General features: G+C 44.8%; 1 protein-coding gene across 1 annotated transcript; it reads left to right on the top strand.

Moving 5' to 3' along the window:
- Positions 1–10,987: 10,987 nt before the first annotated feature.
- On the top strand, positions 10,988–11,635 carry T265_10174 (hypothetical protein; the record flags this gene model as incomplete). Its single annotated transcript, XM_009176467.1, has 5 exons — positions 10,988–11,043; positions 11,081–11,186; positions 11,228–11,395; positions 11,431–11,474; positions 11,512–11,635. The coding sequence occupies 5 exons, from the start codon at positions 10,988–10,990 to the stop codon at positions 11,633–11,635; spliced, it is 498 nt and encodes a 165-aa protein (XP_009174731.1).
- Between the last annotated feature and the right edge of the window lie 10,226 nt (positions 11,636–21,861).

Genomic DNA, 21,861 nt, shown 5'->3' with positions numbered 1-21,861 from the left:
TGACGGCGTTCCATATCTCAGCAGGGCCTGGCATGTGCCCAAATCGTCTTCGGTTAGGCGTCGATCGACTGGAAGCCGATCGTAAAGAAACTTTGACAGTTTGTGGTTGTGTTCCACAAAATAAGAGGTCACTGCCAGTTGGTTCCTTTGCCTCGGTAGACAAAACCGCACTGAACAGCTGGTGCTTCGCGTACTTTTTATTAGAGAATACGCTCGGCTTACTAGCTTCCTCGGATTCCATGGCTTTCCGTTGGTCTTGGAGGGCACCTGCTGCATTTGTAGTACACCCATTCGTAACGCAAAATAGTGTTGGTGCTTCGATTACTGGATGAATGCACAAATATCATGAAGTTATCCTTCGTGTATTCATTTAAGGTCTTCTCAAATGCCGTGAAGGATGAAAACGATACACCCACAAATTTCTCAAAGAAAGACACTTTCGAAGCCATAGCAGACGAAGTTCAAACCCGAAGGTGCGCCAATAACTTTCAAATGACATCGAATAAAACAAATCGCAAAAAAATGGCGGCAGATGAGGGGGGTTTTCAGTCTACACATATATGCAAAGAAGTGCAACATACGTTAGTTAAAGTTTTTGTTTCGGCTGCATGCGTTTTGCAGAAAAATACATTGTGCGTCTAGCCGCTGGCCGTCGGAAGAAATAACGAAATTTCCAAATACATTGTGCGTCTAGCCGCTGGCCGTCGGAAGAAATAAGGTACGAAATTTCCGTACTGAAACATACGAAAGCACCAGGACCAGACGGCCTGTATGTAGTCCTGTTCGAAGAAGGCAGATTATCCCTGGTGACCCATCTAACAAAGCAGTATGTAGCGAAATTGTCTACAGGCTGCGGCATGTCGACAGTTATTCCCATCCTCAAAAAGGTTTCGCGGACGATCCATCACGAATGGACTGGACCTTACCGTGGTGTCATTGTTCGTGTACCCCGGCGATCCATTGAGCTATAATGAGAAAGGGGACCTCAGCGCGGTACTCGCAGATTCTCGCATACTAGGGTGGTCAATTGTTGGAGGTCTGAAGAACAAAATCGCTTAGTCATCCAGGTTGAGGGTTTGAGCATATATGGCGAAGTACCGTTAAAATGGTAATGCACTTGCACTTCCCACCGCTGCTACCTCTATAATGAGAAAGGGGACCTCAGCGCGGTACTCGCAGATTCTCGCATACTAGGGTGGTCAATTGTTGGAGGTCTGAAGAACAAAATCGCTTAGTCATCCAGGTTGAGGGTTTGAGCATATATGGCGAAGTACCGTTAAAATGGTAATGCACTTGCACTTCCCACCAAAAGCTGCTACCTTTTTAGCCTTTTAGCCAAATGCTTTGATTGAGGACCCTAATCGTTCTTCTATGTATGCCTCGGCACCCTGACAGTATCCTAGCCCACGTCGAACCGTGAATCGCATATATACAAAAATTCATCCACGTCGGCGGTCGCGTGGTGCCATCAGCCTGGTGCCTTACTCCCTGCCTACAGCAGGTCGAGTAAAGGTAAACAGGCTACAGCTGACGCCTGCTTTCTCCTTCACCTATGTTTTCTTCCTCCTCTCCACTCCCCATTATAAACTCTTTTCCCGTAGGCCCAGCAGTTGGGACTTTTGGCTCTGGTCGTCCTGCAACAGCAAGCAACAAGTGCATGTCATGTGGCGCCGACATCCTCAGGCATCTCGAAAATGACATTCAAGCTTCGACGTCCAGTCTATCTGGTCGCCTTCGACGTCGACCCTCTCAATCAAGTAAGTCTACGAGCTACTCTTGCTCTCACAATGGACTTGCTTGGCATTGATATGTGCTGCATCACAGGAACAAGAATTCAAAATGCAAACACAGTGGCTGAGCTGACCGCCTCATCACTCTCCACTCACTACCGGCTACGCAACCCTGGTGGTCCAGAGGCTGCTGTGGCAGGAGGTGCACGGTTCGGTGTCGGCCTAAGTCACCGAGCGGAAGTTTCCTTGCTTTACTGGATATCCGTTGATAGTCGCCTCTGCGAAGTTCGTCTAGTAACGTGTGTGAAGTAGTTTGATCGACGTATGATTGCCGTGTCCACTTAATTCCCAACTGACTGTAGCTCTGGCACCATCGAAAAAGTTTTATGACGCCCTGAATACTCTGTTTCGGAGAGCTAAAAGCTCAGATAGCGTTGTGGTTGCCGGAGATCTTGACGCACATGTGGGCAGGTCTAGTGCATCTGAGACTCAACTAGGTGGTCAACATGGACCGGACTTGGTACGTACGGACAATTATGAACGATTGCTTCAACTAGGGCACTACACACGGATCCCCCTTTGCTGCTCGCACTCAGGTGCTGCTATGGCCGAAAAGTCTATCTCAAGCAAGATTGGCCAAGAATTAGTGACGCTTGCCTGTCTGACATCAAGGTATATATATATATATATATATATGAAGCACTTTTCAACTGTTCCTGACTTCGTCTTGGGTGGTAATGTATCTTGTGCACCCTTGGTGGCTGTTTTGACGTGAACGCTAACTTGGGAGGCCCAAACCGAGAACTAAGCTGAGAAAAATACCGTTACTACGCAGTAGCAGGCTGCTTTTATGCAGTACTAACTTCCGAAATAGCCAAAGTCGTCTGCACGTGGCGTCCTCCAACGACTTGTCGGCTACGAACTCAAATCGATCTCATTGTCATTGGGTATCGATGGCATGGAATATTAACTGCCTGCAGCTCGCCTGTAATATATTTGTGAATTCCGACCAGGTTTCTTACGTTTTCCAGGGCCCCGTAAGGTATGGACAAACCGCTTGGCAACTGAAAGACTGGGAGACCCGAACAGTAGACGAATTTACTAAAATATTCTTCTAGAGTCTCTTCCAAATGCTTCACCAACAGATGCGAATCCACACGGGAACGAGATTGATACCTTTTTGCACAGTGCTGGGACTTGTGCTTGTAGCACGGCGCTACCAGGCTCATTCAAGCACTGGATATTATACCAAACGGCGGCACTGCTTGAATCTCGAAGAGAAAACGGGTGTGTGAACTGACCATGAAGTCTAATGAACATAGGAAGCCAAGGAAATGGAAGAGGCCCAGAGATGCGGTAATGCTCGAAGGTTATTTTAGTTGATCCGCGCTACCGGTCTCCGGCAGCAAAGCATCAGTGTTGGACACTGATGTCATACTATAGTATGATCGATATATCGATGATGACTATGATAATGACTGCCCCTGGAAACCATCTGTGAGCGAAGCCATCAAGGGTCGAAACAGAGTGCATAAACAGAGTGAAGAAGGCCTGAGCCAATGGACTGTATACTTCGAAAACGGTTATTTTGGCCACCACTCATCTGGAGCCCACAGTTGGCGCAGAACCCTGGTCGGTGAACGTGGAACTCCCTACAAAGTCGATGTTTGATGACTGCATATGTTCTTTCAAGCGCCACCGAACTTCTGGTCCTGATGACCTCCCGCCCGCACTGTCCAAAAATGAACCGATGTGATAGATGAAGTAAATCCACAGGGCACAAATAAATGCAAGGCTCTGCTCTCGTTCACTAATTTGAGGCACCTATAGCGTCAAAGCAGTATATCACTAAATCTGAAGGGACGTGTGTATCAGGCTACAGCGCAGGCTTTTTTGTTGTATGGCTGTGAGACTTGGCCTGTTCGAGCAGCGATACTGAAACGCCCTGAGGTGTTCGATAATCGTCGTATCAGGAACATAGCTCGTGTGAGTTGGCGTTGGCGAATCCGTAACGAGGCAATTAGAAAGCAAGCTTTCGTTTGTGCAACGGGGAATGTGTCCAGCTCCAGAAACTGTGTTGATTAGGTCATGTATTGTACCGAACTATCGTTTGTCGAAGAGAGTGTTGTTTTTCTTGCCCAATTGAGAAAGGCAGGAAGCAGAGAGGTGGCCAACCCTTGACATCGCAGAAGGGCTTGAGAGAGATTACGAAAAGTTTGGGTGCTGTCGGTGCTGCCCGCCTACCAGGATGGGGACCGGTGGTCACCACTGCGCCTGGTTGGAAACGCTGCAAGATGTGGCTGCTAATCGATGGCTTATCGGTGCCTATCGATTGCGTTTTTGTTGTCAATTTTGTCTAGATTGCTTGAATGAGTACCTGGAGGCATAGGCACCTCGGCATGTTTGGAATAAGCTAGCACTAATTTCCCTGTCGGAACATAGCTCGTGTGAGTTGGCGTTGGCGAATCCGTAATGAGGCAATTAGAAAGCAAGCTTTCGTTTGTGCAACGGGGAATGTGTCCAGCTCCAGAAACTGTGTTGATTAGGTCATGTATTGTACCGAACTATCGTTTGTCGAAGAGAGTGTTGTTTTTCTTGCCCAATTGAGAAAGGCAGGAAGCAGAGAGGTGGCCAACCCTTGACATCGCAGAAGGGCTTGAGAGAGATTACGAAAAGTTTGGGTGCTGTCGGTGCTGCCCGCCTACCAGGATGGGGACCGGTGGTCACCACTGCGCCTGGTTGGAAACGCTGCAAGATGTGGCTGCTAATCGATGGCTTATCGGTGCCTATCGATTGCGTTTTTGTTGTCAATTTTGTCTAGATTGCTTGAATGAGTACCTGGAGGCATAGGCACCTCGGCATGTTTGGAATAAGCTAGCACTAAGTCCTTTCCCTGTCCTCCGTTATTCTTTACTTCACAAGGCTTCCAAATAAATAATGGTTGTGCATCAGTGTTGAACGCTGATGTCATGCTGTCCACGATGCTGATGATGGCGCTGACGCTGTGTGAAAACCACCATGACATTAGCCTACTAGGTTTGGTATCAAAGTTGATCCCTCCTCTTATCCTTCGAAGGTTAAATGAACACAAGGTGAGACATATTCTTGGAAACCAAGCTGGTGTCTGACCTGCAACAGGATGCAGAACCTGCCGCAGGGTTCTGCGGCACTGTTTCCAATAACCGACGGTTGTGTTCCTTGACCTAAAAGCTACCTTTGACTGTGAACCCCAGGCACTATGGCAGTGTGTATAGAGCGAAGGTGCCCCCCACAAACTCTTGACTCTCCTTAGGGCGCTGTACGCCAACTCCTGAGGACGTTTGAGGGTCCACGTGTAGCTCTCGTCTGAGTTCACCACAGGTGGTGTCAAGTAGGACTGTCCTCTTTCACCCTCCTTTAACTTCATCAATGATTCGAATATGGAAGACTCACTACTATCCTCTAATTCTTGTGGGGTCGAAGTGCTCCCAGAGCAATCACTCACAGATATCGAGTAGGCAGACGACGTAGCTGTTCTTGGGTCTGACGCCGTCCAAATGCGAAATATTAGATAGCCTAAATAATTCTGCCTCATGTTTTGGCGTGTAATTAAAGGCTGCAAATGATCGTACCCTAGCGTCATGGTTGTGGATGAGCCGACTGAGGTAGTAGGTAAATTGGTCTACCTGGGTAACTTTATCAGTCCTGAGGGTCTCGCGAAAGATGATATTCTCAGCCAGATTTGGAAGGCTAGAGCAGCTTTCTTGAACCTGCAAGAACCTTACCTAAACGTGGTGTCAGCTTCGCGCCAAGTACGTCAAAAGACTATCAGTGTTTGACTATCTATGTTGTCGGAGCGTTTCCCGAGTCTGGTGGAAACACCGGATCAGTGATGTTGAAGTACATCGAGTGGTTTTCGGAAAAATAACGCCCATGATAAATGAACCGACCACATTAGTGCGCCGCTTTGCCACGTGTCACGTATGCCAGTCGAGCTACTTCCTTGAACAGCTCTTTTCACACAACCATGTGAAGGCTAAAAACGAGACAGTGAAGGTCGAACAACTACTTGGCAGCGAAGTACGAAAGTCATTACCATCAAACTCAGTTGCGCTGGTGAATGCCGTCTCGCTGATGGAGACACCAATACGGGACATACCAATGGTTAGAGGCATTGTCAGACATGGACCAGTTGCGCCCTCAATATCGTTCGTGAATCCAAGCTATTGTCTTCAGTACATAGCCCCCGCCCAGTCTCCCCAAACAAAAGCCTACCGACAACCTCAATTATATCAGCTACCGCCTCCAGTGGGCAGCTACTGATCTCACCTCCAAATCATCAGTGAACGAAACTGGCTGCTAAACCTCTGTACGGCAAGTACGCTGTCTTTTATAGCTGATGATGATGATGTTAGCGATGTTAATGATAATGATGATGACGATCATGAAAATGTTACTGGTGATGTTCCGTGAACCTTATCTTCTACTTGAACAGCAAGTTGTACTGAAATAGCGGTATAAACTTGCTTTCGAATTAGCTTGTTGATAATGGGGGCTTAACTGAATCCCAATCGAACGTCTTGTTTAGGATATTCTTCAGCTCAGTGAGTTACGCGACGGCTGTCTCAATTCTTGGTTGACACGATATTCAAGATATGGCAGCATACTCTCTTGAAGGGACAAACTTCTCAGTAGGTTGCTGACAGCTCACTACGGCTTAACTTGAATGCCACAGGATGCGCAATGTTAGCTTGCACTTTCTCTTTCAACTACAGTGGACCCGCCAACGAACTCTTGAGAATGGAGAAAATCGTTCTGTTATCTGGAATCCCTTCACTGCTAACTGATGTAGATGTCGTTCTTGTTGGTAATTTCTATTAAGTGTCCAAAGGCGTAGTGTCCTAAGAATGATTGTGGTAAACTCGAGCCAAATCCCCTATTCATCGGCTTTTATTCTTTTTACAATACTACTTTCAGATAACTTATTTTTGTACGGCAGTGAAGCACCAGTTTTGAACACTGGTTTCATGTTGTCGATGGTGATGATTCAAATAGAAGGAACTAATGCCTCTCATCACTCATCTGTAACACCCTTCCGGTGCCTGGCTGCCATGCTACCCGAAGAAAGCCTGAGGGCTGGGATACCGCCATGTTGCCCAAGCCTATACATGGGAAGTCGAGAAGAAGAGGTCCGGTTCGAACCACGGACCTTCCGGTCTGTAAATTCGCGCTCGAACCACTTGAGCCATCTCGCCCCCCGAACTAATGTCTCAGAAGACACCGAACTGGTAACTTGCGACTCAAAGTTGGGATCAGGGCCAAGAGCCGCTTGAGAGTATCGGGTTCAAAATCCAGTGTTGTGGAGAACGCGCAATCGCTAAAGGAAGTGGACAATGATGCGGTACTTCAACGCTCCGGAGACTAACTAGATGCAGGATCACTCATGGTTTCGGTTTCCAGTCAGTTTCTTGACTCTTGCTGGACCCCAGTTTCTGAGGGAGTCCACTAGTTATAGGGGTGGTTGCCGAAATCGCTCTCTTGTGGTCTACTGTTTGCGAAGTGTGAAACGGGTGTCGAGGACTTTATTGTGGTCACTTACTGAATTAAGATTAACCAACCCGCTTCGGAAAAAGCTCAACATGTTTCGTGTCTCCTTCGCTTCGAAAATACAAAAACTTCGGTCGAATGGACATCAGTATGATGTCAGCTGACGTGACACGGTTAGAATGGTCAGAAGTATTTTTGTTAGAGTATAGCAATTCCCACTGGGGAACACGTACTATAAAGGGAAAGAAAATGGAGGGATGTAGAATACGGTGTAAGAGACTGGTCAAAAATGTATCCAAAACAAGAGGAGGGCTGCATTAAGTACGAAAAGGTGGAACGCTACCACCAGACTTCGAGCGAATCATGCTGGGATATGAAAGCAGTATGTCAAAAAATGGCCCACACAGTCTGAAGGAATTCTCCGAATATGTGCAGTCTCAGAGTGGGTTACTGATCAGAGAAACATACTGAGAACTTATAGAAGGACAATCGCCTGGGATATCGAGGTGACAGAAACTGTTAGAGCGCCTCCTGGACTGTCGCCCTCCAGCCTGTAAATTTGTACCAGTGGTTGGTATGCAGGAACCCAACACAATCTTCAGCGAAGTGAGGGATGGACTGACCGCCTCCCCGAAAAGTTGGCCGCGTACGACGGACTGTTTGTGTGATTGTCCTTAAGNACCCAACACAATCTTCAGCGAAGTGAGGGATGGACTGACCGCCTCCCCGAAAAGTTGGCCGCGTACGACGGACTGTTTGTGTGATATCTCTGTCCTTAAGAGCGGTTACCCTCACGGAATGGACTACCGTCGGGTAATTGTGATGAGCATACTATACAAGCCAGCGGAAACAGGTTACAGTAGGCAAATATACCAGTATCTCCCGGATTGTATGTTGCGTGACCCGGTACAATGCAACTTTAAAAGAATGTTTTGTTTGTCTGACCTAGTCCTAGCACTTGACGACATAGTAGATGCATCGGACAGAGTAGGAAAGGCTGATATCGATTACTTCAGTTTTCAGAGAGCAATTCATTCGGTCAGTCATTTTTCTATTGCACATACTGCAAGCTTCTGGTGTTGCCAACAATGAATCCGATTGGGTGAAAAGGTTTGCAGAAGGTTGGGATGAAGTTTAGGGATGTAGGTTGTGGTCAGGTAGCTACATCCAAGTCAACCATAGCCACCACAGGGGTCAGTACTATACTCCTCCCCTCTCCTTGTCTCTGTTTCCTCTTTGCTGTTGCCACGGAGGCAATAGGTTACGTGATTGTTCAGCTGTTCAAAGGGACCTCACTGTGTGAATTTTGCTCTGAGGCTTAGGACCTCCTACCTGACACGTCCAAGCGCACATACATAGATAAATAGAAATTCTGGAGCTCAGGTTAGAGCGCAAATTTACTGACCGGAAGGTCCGTGGTCATGTCCGAACCTCTGCATCTTGACTGCCCCTGTCTAGGCTTGGGCAACCTGGCAGTGTCCCAATCCTCGTGCTTCCCTCGACTGGCATGGCAGATGGGCACCGAAAGGGTGTTAGAGCTGAACACTATTTTTAGGTCAGTAATAATAGAAAATAAAGAATCGATGGCCCGGGGTGGATACTGATAGGATAATTAAGCCATCTATACAATACATGGCCGTGGCATAGAAAGTTAGAAGAGCCGTTCCCCTTGAAGGGAGTGGCTACCAGTAGGCATCCTAACCTGTGAACACAACTATATTGTGCTCTTATTCGGTCCCACTGTGAGTAGCGTATAGAGTCATGTGCCCTCAATAATCAGTTGGGGTGATATCGCGGAAAAGTCCTCTCAGGAGAGATACATCGTTTTGAGCGACGCAGGTATACAGAATGGCCAGTGGTAATTCTGGAGTTCAAATGAGACGGTCAACAAATTGGAAAAACTGGAGGACCTTACAAGAAATCGGGGCAGGTTGGTCGCAAAGAGGACTTGGAAAATCGTTCTATTCATTAAGAATAACGGACCCAAGCAACACTCTCAGAAGTTGTGGGTCCCACCTCACCTGCCCCATCAACAAGAAGTTTGATGATTTTTGTCAAGCTTTATCTTCTATTAGGTTTGATATTGTGCGACGGCTGCGGCACAGGAAGCCGTACTGCAATACTTTATCCGAACACTCCTGTAACCTTGTAGTTCGACTAAAGGCTGTTCGAACGCAACTACTNCGTTTATCTCCGAATAATTTAGTTCATCATTTCCCATTCGAGCTTGAGATCGCTCAGTGGTTAAGGCATGGATTTACTGACCAGAAGGTTCTTGGTTTGAGCTCAACTCCGTCATTTTGACTGATTTGTTCGAAGCTTGGGTAACTTGACAGTATCTCAGTCCTCGTGCTTCCTTCGGGTGGTATGGCAGTCAGGCACAGCTGAGGGTTATTTCATTAGTACTAATGGTTTCCTTCCGGCAGCACTTGTGGTATTCGACCATATTCTACACACTAAAGTTCCCATATTGCAGTGTTCAGTGTGTTGATAATGTATGATTATGAAAACACTATTATGGCTGTGTTCACCCTTCATGTTCATAGCCACATTTTTCGTTGTGACGGCATGGAACAGGTAGATTAGAGGAAGCTTACCGAAGGGAAGAGATGTAAAAAATCGAACGGGTGAGCATGAGTTTGATGCCAGAGAAGCTCGGCAACGACTTCGTCATGTTATTCTTACTCAAGGGATTAGTTTCCGATACTAGTCCCATTGGTTGGACAATCTGAATGAACAAATATTTCACTTGGATGGAGCAAGTCTGAAGCAGTCATTTTTAGTTACAGCTGGTATCCGGATTTCGCGAACCTAAGATGTCAGCACAAATAACCAGATATATTGTCACGAGTGCGACGAGTATCTAGGGCTAAATCAAGGAAATCTGGTCAGGGTCAGGTGTCTGGATCCCCCATTTGTGGTTTTTAGTGGAACCTATCGCAAGCTCTGAAGCTGTTTGGCATATCCATTGGTCCATTCTTATGACAAGGATGTTTCGGTTATTAGGTTGAGGAAGCAATCCATGGGCCGGCATTTTTGATCTCCTCTTCTCTTCAGTGGAGTTCAGTGTATTGTGTGGGAGATTCTCACTAAAAGTAAATCACCGAACTGCTGTTTCATTCCTATTGGGGATCACTACCGGTAGGCATTTCTCGAACCACTAAGATAGTTTAATTTCGAAGCCTTGACTTTGGGGGTTTGAACACATGTGGACTATATAGAAGAAATGTTACCGATTTATCTGTCTGGGTGAGGTAGGCAACAATATATGCTTAGTTTTGGCCTGATCTGTCGGGTTATCCGGTTCAAACGAAATTGCCTGTTTACATAAGGGGAACTACCCACATGGTTGCTGAAAACCCTTCGATAGCCGACAGTCTGTTTCGCCTTCTTGGGACTCATCAGATGAGTACGGTCTCCGATTTTCCCTCAAACTTATGTTCCACTTGAACCCGAATTGGACTGATATCGAATGACTCATTTGCCTATTAATTTGAATTTCGCGGGAAACTTAGCTAAATCAGTTTTCAGCAACTTTGTAAGTAGTTTCCTTTATGAAAGTATACCGCAATATCTTGAATGTCATACCAACTGAAACATGAGGCGGCCATTGTGCAGCACATTCAAACTACAATGAATCCGATGTGCCTGGACACTTGTGCGTTGTTACACGAAACCTGTTTTGCAATACCTCTTTTCAGTCTTTACGTTAATCCACCGGAACTTTCACAATGCGCTCGCGGAAAGCACCCAAATTATCCCTTATCTTCGACGAGGAAAAACGAAGGTATGAGTGCCTGGCCTACTTTCTACTTTGTCAACAGAGATTATCTCACTGGATTTCGGAAACGGAAACTGGAGCGCAAGAAGAAGGCGCGGGAAGCTGCTGAGGCTCGGCTGGCTGAAGAAATCAAGGCGATAAAAACTAAGGTATTCAGTACTCCCGTTACTAACATACACACTTTCTGCAGTATAAGGAAGCTGCTCGCGCCCGATTGGCGGGAATAAAAATGCCTGATTTCGGTGATGCTGATTTAGACACTGTTTGTTCTAGGGAAGAACAAATTATTGGGGACCATTCTGTCATCTTCGAGCAAATTGATATATCGAACTCTCATTACTTTGTGGGAAAAAATGAGGTAGGTATGGCGTGAAATTTTTGTTTTATCACCAGGTCTCCGCTCCTCATCCGGACTGCTTATCACCCTCCGATGAATTGTAAGTTTCCTGGCGTTTCTAAAACAGCATTTTGCAGCCGACCTCCGATGTCTCTGAAGGCGGCTTTGAAGATGAATCCGAAGAAAACCTCTAAACGACGTCTAACTAAAAAAAGTCAGCACAAAACTGGTAAACCTTGCCACAAGCGGAAACGAAGCTGAACCTTGTGTTGCGAGAAGATCTGTACATATTATGTATATACGGATTCCATATCCTCAATAATTAGCACAATTGAGCAGTGAAAAATATAATATTGACTCAGAAACAATGAAATAATGATTGGCTTTTCGCTCCCCTGGAATCTTGATGGGAGATTATTTTTGTAGGAAGGCAGTGTCTTGCCCATCACTTCACAGCGATTCAAGTCCTCAACGGTTCAGTCTAGTGCACCTTCCTGTTGCAAATCGATGAAAATACCAGACACAACAATGAAATAATGATTGGCTTTTCGCTCCCCTGGAATCTTGATGGGAGATTATTTTTGTAGGAAGGCAGTGTCTTGCCCATCACTTCACAGCGATTCAAGTCCTCAACGGTTCAGTCTAGTGCACCTTCCTGTTGCAAATCGATGAAAATTACCAGACATTTATTTCAGACGAAAAATTCGGTGGTTGGTCATTCTCTTTCGAGTTAGGCCTAAAATTCCGCGTGTCCCATCCTCTCTTTTCAAGATTCTTTTCGCATGCAATTCTCTTTTTTCTTCGACAGACAACTTACCAACTGATTCATTAGCCTACGGTTCAGCGCACTCAAGCGGATTAGCTAGTGGTCTGCCAGCCCGTCGTTATTCTGACATTAGAAAACAAAACCTGATGAATACGGCAATCCACAGGGCTTACTTGAACAGCAGTTCGTGTGAGAGAATTTGATTTTACGAAGCAAACAGTTCACATCTACTTCCTTTAACTAACTGCCTTGTGGTATATTTTTTCTCGCGACCTGGACGGATTCCAATCCTGAATCTAGCTATCCAGTTTTGGGGTCACGACAAAGTCCTCATTCTTGGGTAGAGTAACTCAGTGTATTTTGTATGCAAACAGCTCAACCGCAGAAGGTTAAAGGCGATGTGAAAAGTGGTTTTGCTTCCAACCATTCCTTTGATACTTTGAGCTACTGACAAACGACAGTAGCTTGACACGGGACTAATGTGATTCACTCTTACTGTGTCAATATGAGCAGGAAAATCTCCCACCAATGCTCTGCCTAGGAAAGGGAGATGGAGTTTCGTGTAGGTGATTGAGCCCAGATGCATCTTGTAAGGCTGTTCAATGAAGTCTGGCTGTGATTCTTCCGTACCGAACAACCCGCACAACCTGTAGCTTCTGTAATCTACCGATTCGGGTTGTTCAGTTCAGCTTATAGAACGCATTCTCGCTCTCTGCAACCAATTAAGCCTTGGAATAGCCCATATTTACTGCGGTCTCTGGTTGTACCGCTTCGGTCGAACAAACCTTGTTCGGCCACGTTCACCAAACTTGATAAATGGTTTTGTTACATTTCAATGAAACACTGCCAATGCGTTGTTAAGTGAGTCCTTTCTTCTCCGTTGAGCTTATGCAGTTGAGATTGTGTTCTTGAGTGATGGCGAAGCGTTTGCAAACTACCTGTCAGGCTGGTCGAACCCACCTGCGAGCTTGAAATTCCTATTTAAGCAACAGCACGATGTACGCATTACCGACCTGATCAACCTGGAGCGCTTTGCTTCACTCTGCCTGCTACTTCAAACGTTAATCGTGGCGTTCCTGTCAGGTTGCTTTTCATAACTATCCATTTGATCAAACTCAAAGTCCATTATAATGTTTCCAAATGTACATTAAACTGATGCCCCGGTTTCTTGACTTCTGAATGACCCATTACATCACACTGGTTGTTGCCATCAACTAACCGCTATGTTGTACCGAATTTTTCGACAGCATGAAACTTCAGTAGTCTGAGGAGTGCTGCATACTAAGCCGAACACATTTGTTAGGTTTGAATTTAGCTTTTGAGAATAGGTGCTACTGGGTGGGACAACCCTCCAGTGTGAAAGAGAACCATCAAGTGTGGTATTTGCGCAAGTGGCCTTGAAAGGCCGATTTTTCCAGCTTCATATGTCCATGCAACATTCTGGTATTCGACGAGAATGTACTTAGGAAGTTTCCACCCTCTAACCAGACCAATTTATGGATAGTTTACCTTACGGGGAAGCAGAGTTTTACTTTTATGCCAAACTTTCCTGCGATTGCTTTCTACTCCAGCTCACCGATCCAGGGCACTTGTAAATCGGCCAACGGAGGAAGCTGACTTATCAAAGGTCTAATTATCCACTACCTGAGAAATATTTAACTAAGAGTTGCCTGATTCTTCCCGAGCATGAATACCAGACTTCAATTGTTCGCATTCCGGTGTCCAGTGCAAAAAAAGTTTGATGAGTCTTTCTGTTATCTTTTTGGGCGTATGCCTCTGGGTTGAATCTGTAGAAGACACCAATGTAAACCCAGAAGCTCAATGTGGCATGTGCGAAAGTGGTTAATTTCTCGATCACTATATTTCACAATCCAAACGGTTGATTCTTATTGGTGTGACCGGTCCCATAGCCTGGTTTCGTTTTCTGTTTTGAAAACCGAAGTCCATCGCTAATATTCCACTACTGGTAGAATGATTGGTAGGCCTAAGTTATTTGTATTTGTTCTATTGTTTGACGACGCATAGACTACAACCAGAGTGTGGGAAGTGGTCCTGTGTTGCGGTATGCAGTCTGCTCCTTCAAATTACAAGATCTTACCTCAGGATTTCCCACACTCATACACCCCTCTGCAAATCCATAGTCAGAGGCTTGAGTTTGTTGATAGTTCACTTTGGCAGCTACGTAAACCGTGGCAGCACTGTGACATGAAATCAGTGCGCATGAAGTATTTGCCGAATTGCCTTTGGCGTTAGAAACGAATAGCACTGAGATTAGAAGGACGCATCAACAAAACGACCGTTGGAGCAGTGAAACGTGACCTCTTCGACTTGAATACCTCAAACGTTTTGAGGTAGTGGATGTATAGAAGACGTAGTACGTAGTGGAATCCACCGGAAGCGAGTACTTGTTTCACTCAAGGCCTACCAGGTTAAGGTGGTGGATGCACATATCACGTGCATGACCGCCATCTACTTAAGAAAGCATTGTTGGCGGAAGGCTCACGGAAGAGATCAGGACGTAGTAGACAAAATGACAACGGCCATTGTCAGGTTAAAAGCTTCAGTTTCTTTTTGCCTTATTGGGTGTAATGCTTGGGTGGTTGGAAGTTCTATGGGACGTGGCAGATAACTGATCTCGGTGACCAGCTTGTTGCCATTTTTTAGCCGGACTGCCTGGCTAACGCTTGCCTGTCGCATGTTAGACTGCTGTTGGGTGAGGTTCACGAAGGACGTTAGATTAATCCCGCTGATGATCTCTTGCTCTAACTCTATGTTCAGATGTGTTTGTTTCACTAGTTTTTGAATGCGTAGGCCTTTCGCTGCTAGCTTGGAAATTGGGGATTTCGGCAATAGGTCCCCACTCCTCTCATTTTATTTTTTATCGGGCTCCTCTACCTGGTTGTATGACAGTTAAGAACTAGCTTTCGCTAATGGCTTATAACTGTTTACTGAAAGTGAAACGCAGGCATCGTTCTGCCAGAAGAAGCGGTACACTCTGCCGCGTGTATGAATTGGAATGGATAGATAGATAAATAGTTCAGTACCTAGCTGCTATGTTACCCAGAGAAAGAGTGAAGGCTGGCATACTGCCAGGTTGACAAAACCTAAGCAGAAGCAGTTGATGTGCCAGGATAGGATTCGAGCCACAGACCCTATGGTTAGTAAGTTCGCAGCTTAACCACTGAACGTTTTCGAGGTATCTCTATCCCAGAGAACTGTTCAGGCTTTTTACATATCGTACTACCATTCCAGTTGGTTCAGCCACTCTTCCCTTTTCAAATTTTAATGACTACAGTTATTGACTTCAACAATGAGCAAATTGCATGGGATATTTGAAAGGGACAAAAATGATTTGGCTTGTATGCATGGTCCGCTGAACATTTGAAACACGAGCGGCTTTGTGAATGAAGTTTTAGTATAGACGATCTTCGTGAAATTATGTCCTCCAGTATGTCAACATTTCTGTGCACCCTGCAAGGTATTGTAGTGTGTTTATGTTCTATTCGGCTGCGTCTAACCTTTACGATGAATCTTCCAAAGCACAACAACAATGCTGACGTACAAATGCATCATGTCAAAGCACTGCTATTCCTGGCAATCATGCCGCACCGCATCTTCGACCGAATGGCATAAAGAAATTCAAACTGAATGTCCCTGAGACACTTACAATTAAAATGTTTTCACGACAGCTTTGCGATTAGACACCGTCGATCATTTCACTTCCTTCTACCGATCAGGTGGTCTGCATTGTGAACCTCTCCAGGGAGAACTCACCATAAAAATGCTGTCCTAGGGATCAATTGAAGGTAGCCTGTTATGGAAGAGATCAAATCTTGCCCAAAGCACAGCGAAATCGCTCAGTCGACCTATTCCAGTTGATTTTTACTATACAATCTCTAGCGTTTTAACTAGGGGCTAAAATTCAGTGCTTGAGCCTCTTCCCCTATAGGTCAAAGTGGGAAGGACCCTACGGAATGATCAGGTGGGCCATAAAACGCTGTTTGTAGGCTAGACAGCTTATGAGCATGGCTGCCCATTGAGAAGGTGGCGGTCGAATTAGGTGAATTTTTTGTAAACTCGGAACATCCTGATGAGAGTCGTACAATCAGCAGCTTAGCTATGGAGAATTGTGCACAAAGTAACAAAAGTAAAGATTTATTCGGAAACGCATGTTTTTGCATGACGTTGTCGTATTGATCTTTCATGTTCATGTGAAAAGATTTGTTTTACTCTGCAATTGTTCTCGTTTTTTGTATGTGTTAGAATGTTTGTCGCTGAGTGCTTCTGTCGGCTAAATTCAGCATAGATTCATTACGTAGATGTCCGGAGGTTGTACAACCTTTCTATACAAACAGAATGCCGGAAATGTTTTGCTTTGTCCCTTTTGGGTTTCCGAAATGACAAAAGCATCGATTTTCATAAAGACATTTTCATTCCCTACACTACCCAGTTTTGAACAATGATAAGAACCAGAAGAGGATTTTTATGCACGCTTCATTAATATTTTATTTGCTATAATTTAATTTTTGCTATAATTTAATTTGCTATAATAAAATGGTTTTTGTATTCTGTCCATAAAGTTGCCAAAGTTCCCTTCCGGATTGAAACCTTTATTCACAATCAGCATTAGTCATTGTTTTAAACTTCCAGGCAATACCAAGGTGTAAATAAGTAAACCCAGTGGTTGTGGTTTAGTCCTTATCGTGTGCCCTTTTGAAGGAATTTTGTTCGCGCTAGCCGTCACTCTGTCGATGGTGGTGTACTAGTTAGAAAAAAAATCGGCATCTCGCGCATTGGAGCGTGAACAGTTCGGTGGCAACCTTTGCGTAACAGCTGTGACTCAATGTGAGTTGTCGTGCAATAAAATTTATGCGGCAAGCACTACACTGGTCCACCCTTTCAGCCGGCACAACGGTTTGACATATGCTGTTAGCTGAGCTGTTTTTGGGCGACCAGGGGGATGTGTACACCATTGTACTACATTTGTACCGAAGTATGACGTTTGAGACTCAGTTGCACCAGCTTTGCAACGTCGTTTATTATGATGGTTGTTACAAAATGTGGTCGAATTCATTTTGATACTAAGGGGAAAAGCAAGCATAGTTCCCTCTCAGTTGAAAAACTACGAGAAGAATTTAACGTGCAACCAAACTTACCCACTTGCTCAGCGAATCTAAATATGATTGTGCCTTGGGATTTCTCTTGTTGCTTCCGATGCTTCACAGACGTTGACTTGCTGTTTGTTCACCGACGTGGTTGTACTGCGAACGATTCGGCTGTGGGAATTCACTGAATTGAGTGGGCATCTCGAGGGTAATGTACCCGAGGAAATGCTGTTAGAAACACTTTGGACAAACAACTCAAAGAGCCTTGCGGACAACATGCAGGAGTCGTTATACAGATACTGGGGAACATCCTTCAGTCATACAGTTCATGCGTTGGGCTGTGTTCATTTGCTGTCGATTAATAATCGTCTCCAATAATCAATATCGTGTGTTCCAGCGCTGGCACTCAAGGGCCATTTATTTGAAAAGTGACAGGGGAAGGTTATCTGCAACTATTACACCGATGTAACCAGATATGCTTCGAGGGTGGTCTAATAGCATTCGTCCCTGAACGCTTGGAATGTTGACTTGAGCAACTAAGTGATGGATTGAGTAAGACGATGCTGTGAATTTGTAGAGTAAACGCTCGTGTGCGTCAAACACGTGACTAGGATTATATGAAGGGTAATCCACCAGATGTTTAGCAGCCATATGAACGGGGCCGGATCACCTGGGGTGTAATTTTGGCCATGCAGGACTGAAGTTTCCTGTTCGGCTGGCAAAGAGGGTGGCACAGAGGTTGAAAAGCTATGGAAGTGGGACAAGTAATCCATGCTTCAAGTTTTTTATATATTATGTGGGTGCTAGCGAACCAGACCCTCTGTTGAGTTGCAATGGCGTTCCTTCGGATGGAAGCCGCTAGGTGATACGTGCTTGTTTCGGGGGCCTTTTGGTATATAAGCTTCACTTATATCCGGACAGGTTTATTGGAACCCTGAGTACTGTTTCTGATTGGAACACATCTTTCTGCTACTGTAATTCAGTAAATTTCCGGGCAGTTTTCCTTACCTCATATCTTTTTGCATATGTCGGCCTCAATACCCAGTCCAGTAAGCAGTAACATGCTACCTGAAACTTGAGTTTTAGTTAGGGGTCTCAAACGATGCCTCTCACGTCTTCCAAAAAGAACTGTCTACACAGAAACAACCTGAAAGCAGGACGGTTTGAACGATGGAAACGGAAGGACACGGAAGCGAATTCTCGGAAGCATGGTAGATTCGATCAATCGGGGCATCGAAGTGGACCCAATTTACGCACCCGTACGTGCAAAAGACCAACATCTCAACCGGAACACTCTAGGAGGACCGAATATTGGCTTCGCAAACAAAGAAACAAGGAAATTCTTGGAGGCAAATCAATAAAGGTCACAAGACGGGACTCGAAAGGACAAAGGTCACTCTAGCATCGACCAGATTACGACGGCAGGGGATGCCAAGCTCAAAGGTCACGTGGGCATCGGCGAATGGGGACACAGGAAAACGGAGCAACCAATGGAACCGCCCGACCGAACAACTAATCGCAATCAAAGGTCATCCCCTGCTAGCAGCGTGTATAATAACACACGCGTAACACTACTCAACGCACAACCACTCACTTGCCTCTGCGCACATCTACGCTCCCCAATAACGCACTGATGGTATCACCTCCATTGGTGATGAATCGTTTGCAATCAAAATGCCCAGGTCAGCGAACAAGCCAACGACCATCTATGTTACCTGAGCTACCGACATTTTTCTCTATAGAAAACAGTTTGAATGTTTGTGGTTATTTCATCCTTCAAGTGAAGCCAATCTATGCTGAAAAGCCGGTTTTTCGGCATAGATTGGCTTCACTTGCAGGATGAAATAACCACAAAAATCCCAAATCTCCTCACTACCAACAACAGTTTGAATGTCTTTCGTGCTAAATTGATTGGTTTGAATAACGCCCAAGTCTCACTTAGAAATGTTGTGTTCTGATACCTAGTACTTCCCTCGGGTGTAATGACAACTAGGCGCCGAAAGGGTGTTACGGTTGAGAGGTGATTTGCTTTCAATCATTACTGATTCTGGTTACCTGTCTTGCTAACATATTTGATAGAATTTTCTATTAGTTTAATTCGATCGATGTTGAAGTAGAGCAGTAAAAATGTCTAACACTGATTTCCCATCTTGGCTCTTCATTCTTCTATTACTCTCAATGTACAGCGTAAAATAGGCGTGTTGGTCCTCGTTTCAACTTGTTCGACCCTTAGAATAGTGAAGGTTCCGTTGAGATAAACAATCAGTTGATGGATCTAGTTCTATAATATCACTTCGCGTGTTCAGCCTGACCAAGTGCTTTCCACTTGACTTTCCTTACTCGCATGGCAGATTACGTCGGAAGACATCTATTCTGTGCACGTGTGCCGCTCAACTTATTCGATGAAGATTGCTACCGGTCAGGAACGTGGAGGAATTCGCTGTCTTTGAATGGAGCGTAACTCGGCGGATATGTCACGACAACAAGTCATTTCTCACGGAGCTTTATTTCGGATTCTGTGTGCAAACAAAATATCTGATACACATGAGCGTAGGTGCCGAAATCGTATTTTTCATATTGATGAAGTGAATAGGAACTATTGGAACGGATAAGTAGAATGCGAAAATATTCTGAGGATTGCTGAGCTTATGGAAAGCAGCACATTTTGTAAGGGGAGTGAGCTGTGTTTTGGATCCGTTTAAATTAAACTTTTCTCAAAACAGTTCCCTTCTTCGAAGAACAAAAACTTTTCAGGCCGGTTAGTGGTTCCCCCAAAAATTGATCAGCTAAAAAACAATGTGAGCATATTTCCTACGTGATTATCCTGAATATGTCGGCTAACTAATATCTGGGAATTTTGCGTCCGAATCGCGTCAAAAATTTTAGCACGAGCGATCGCGGAAGTTTTACAAGTCTTTCCCTCCAAGGAAATTGGTCATATAACATTATATCTGTTAATGTGAACTTGGTTGTCCTGCAGATGGTGTACCGAGGCTTACTGGATAACTGTCGACAAAGTGCAGATACTTGAGAATGATGCAGCTCATACTCTAGATGTCTGACGCACGGACATTTCAAGATCTTATGCTGGTGAAGTCTGTCCACACATTGGCTAGCTCACCTACATGACTTCTGAAATTCGAACTTAGTAGCGCACATCAAGAGAGCGCCTCAAACGCACACACGAGTTGTCTTCATGGAGTGTGATCAATATTAACCAGGAAACTTCAACAGTTTGTATAAAAAAATGCACGTTTGCACCAAAAAATTGAACACTTCAGTCGGTACGCAAACATCATAACATTATTACTGGTTGACTATAAGTGGATGGAATTCGTGCCACTCTCTAAACAACGGTCATATACGGATAGTTCCGTGCGTTTCTTCACTTTAAATCCATGTTGATGTAAATGCGATGCTTGAACGCCATGTTTTGATCAAATTCAATGTTCAGCGATGAAAAAAATCCAGAGGTTTTCGAAGACTTATTACTTTATTGTTATCTAATAAGTAGTGCAGAAGTAACAGCATTTACAAGACTAGTTGTGGTGAGTTGTCAAACAAGAAAGCAGCCAACATGTGACCACGTGATGTGAATTCTATGACAGAGATGAGTAGCATTTTATCCTGCCCAAGTGCGAAATAATCACACTGCCAATCAACCACTCCGGACCGAGTGGCTCAGTTTTGAACGACTGGTCGGGAGACTGCTAGTTCGAATCGCCGGGTAGATTCGTGAGATCTGTACTGCCAATGTTTCCAAAGTAGGATGAAACAGCTATATAGTGGTCCTCGACTTTTCGGCATAGATGGACTTCATCTAGCGGGCGAAATCCTCATTGAAAGATGCGGTTAGTATTGCTTGGTTGAAGTCCTGCGTACGGTGGAACAGCATTAGATACATAACATTGCAAGTAGTATCTCGTATTGTTTCCGTGTCACCTTTATCATCGTCAGTATTCAAGGAGTGGGCTGATTTTTGCCTCATTAGTCGTGTGACACTGATCCATTAGTTCACATAGCAAGATGCGTCTAGTCTGCATTCATACACAACGAATATGCCTGTCCACTGTTGTCAGTCTCTTCGGGCTGCCCCCATGATCCACACGGAGTGAATTATTAGCAATAACTTATAAAGATTGTCACAAATCAAGAGCTAGGTTTTTCTGCCCAAATTTCAAAAAAATCGCTTGGAAATTCACATGGAAATACAGTTTATTCATAAATGTTTACCATGTTATGATACCCCATATAGCGTTCACTCCTCTGAAACGACCGATTCTGATAGCACAACAAGCACAAGACAAAATAGTTTGCCTCCAATGTTTAAAAATTCGGAGGAGACTTATAGCTATTTAAACAAAGGTATCAAACGAACAGTAAATCCGCTTACTCAGTAAGTTTCTAGATAGCAAGTGCATATACGACATTTCAATCAAGCTAAGGCGACGTTACAGAGCACAGATGCATTGTGTAGATGACAGTTTCATTTTCGGTATCCCAGTCAATGTATCATTTAGCAAATCGATACGTTCTAAGTTGCGATACTTCATCTATCCCTGAATCACCACATAATACACACCACGAGTGTAATCTTATCATATTAAACAGACAGC

Source organism: Opisthorchis viverrini (genome assembly GCF_000715545.1).
Source record: "Opisthorchis viverrini unplaced genomic scaffold opera_v5_339, whole genome shotgun sequence".
NCBI classification, from domain to species: Eukaryota; Metazoa; Platyhelminthes; class Trematoda; order Opisthorchiida; family Opisthorchiidae; genus Opisthorchis; species Opisthorchis viverrini.
The sequence above is the reverse complement of the archived record's forward strand: the minus strand, read 5'-3'. Positions and strand labels throughout refer to the sequence as shown.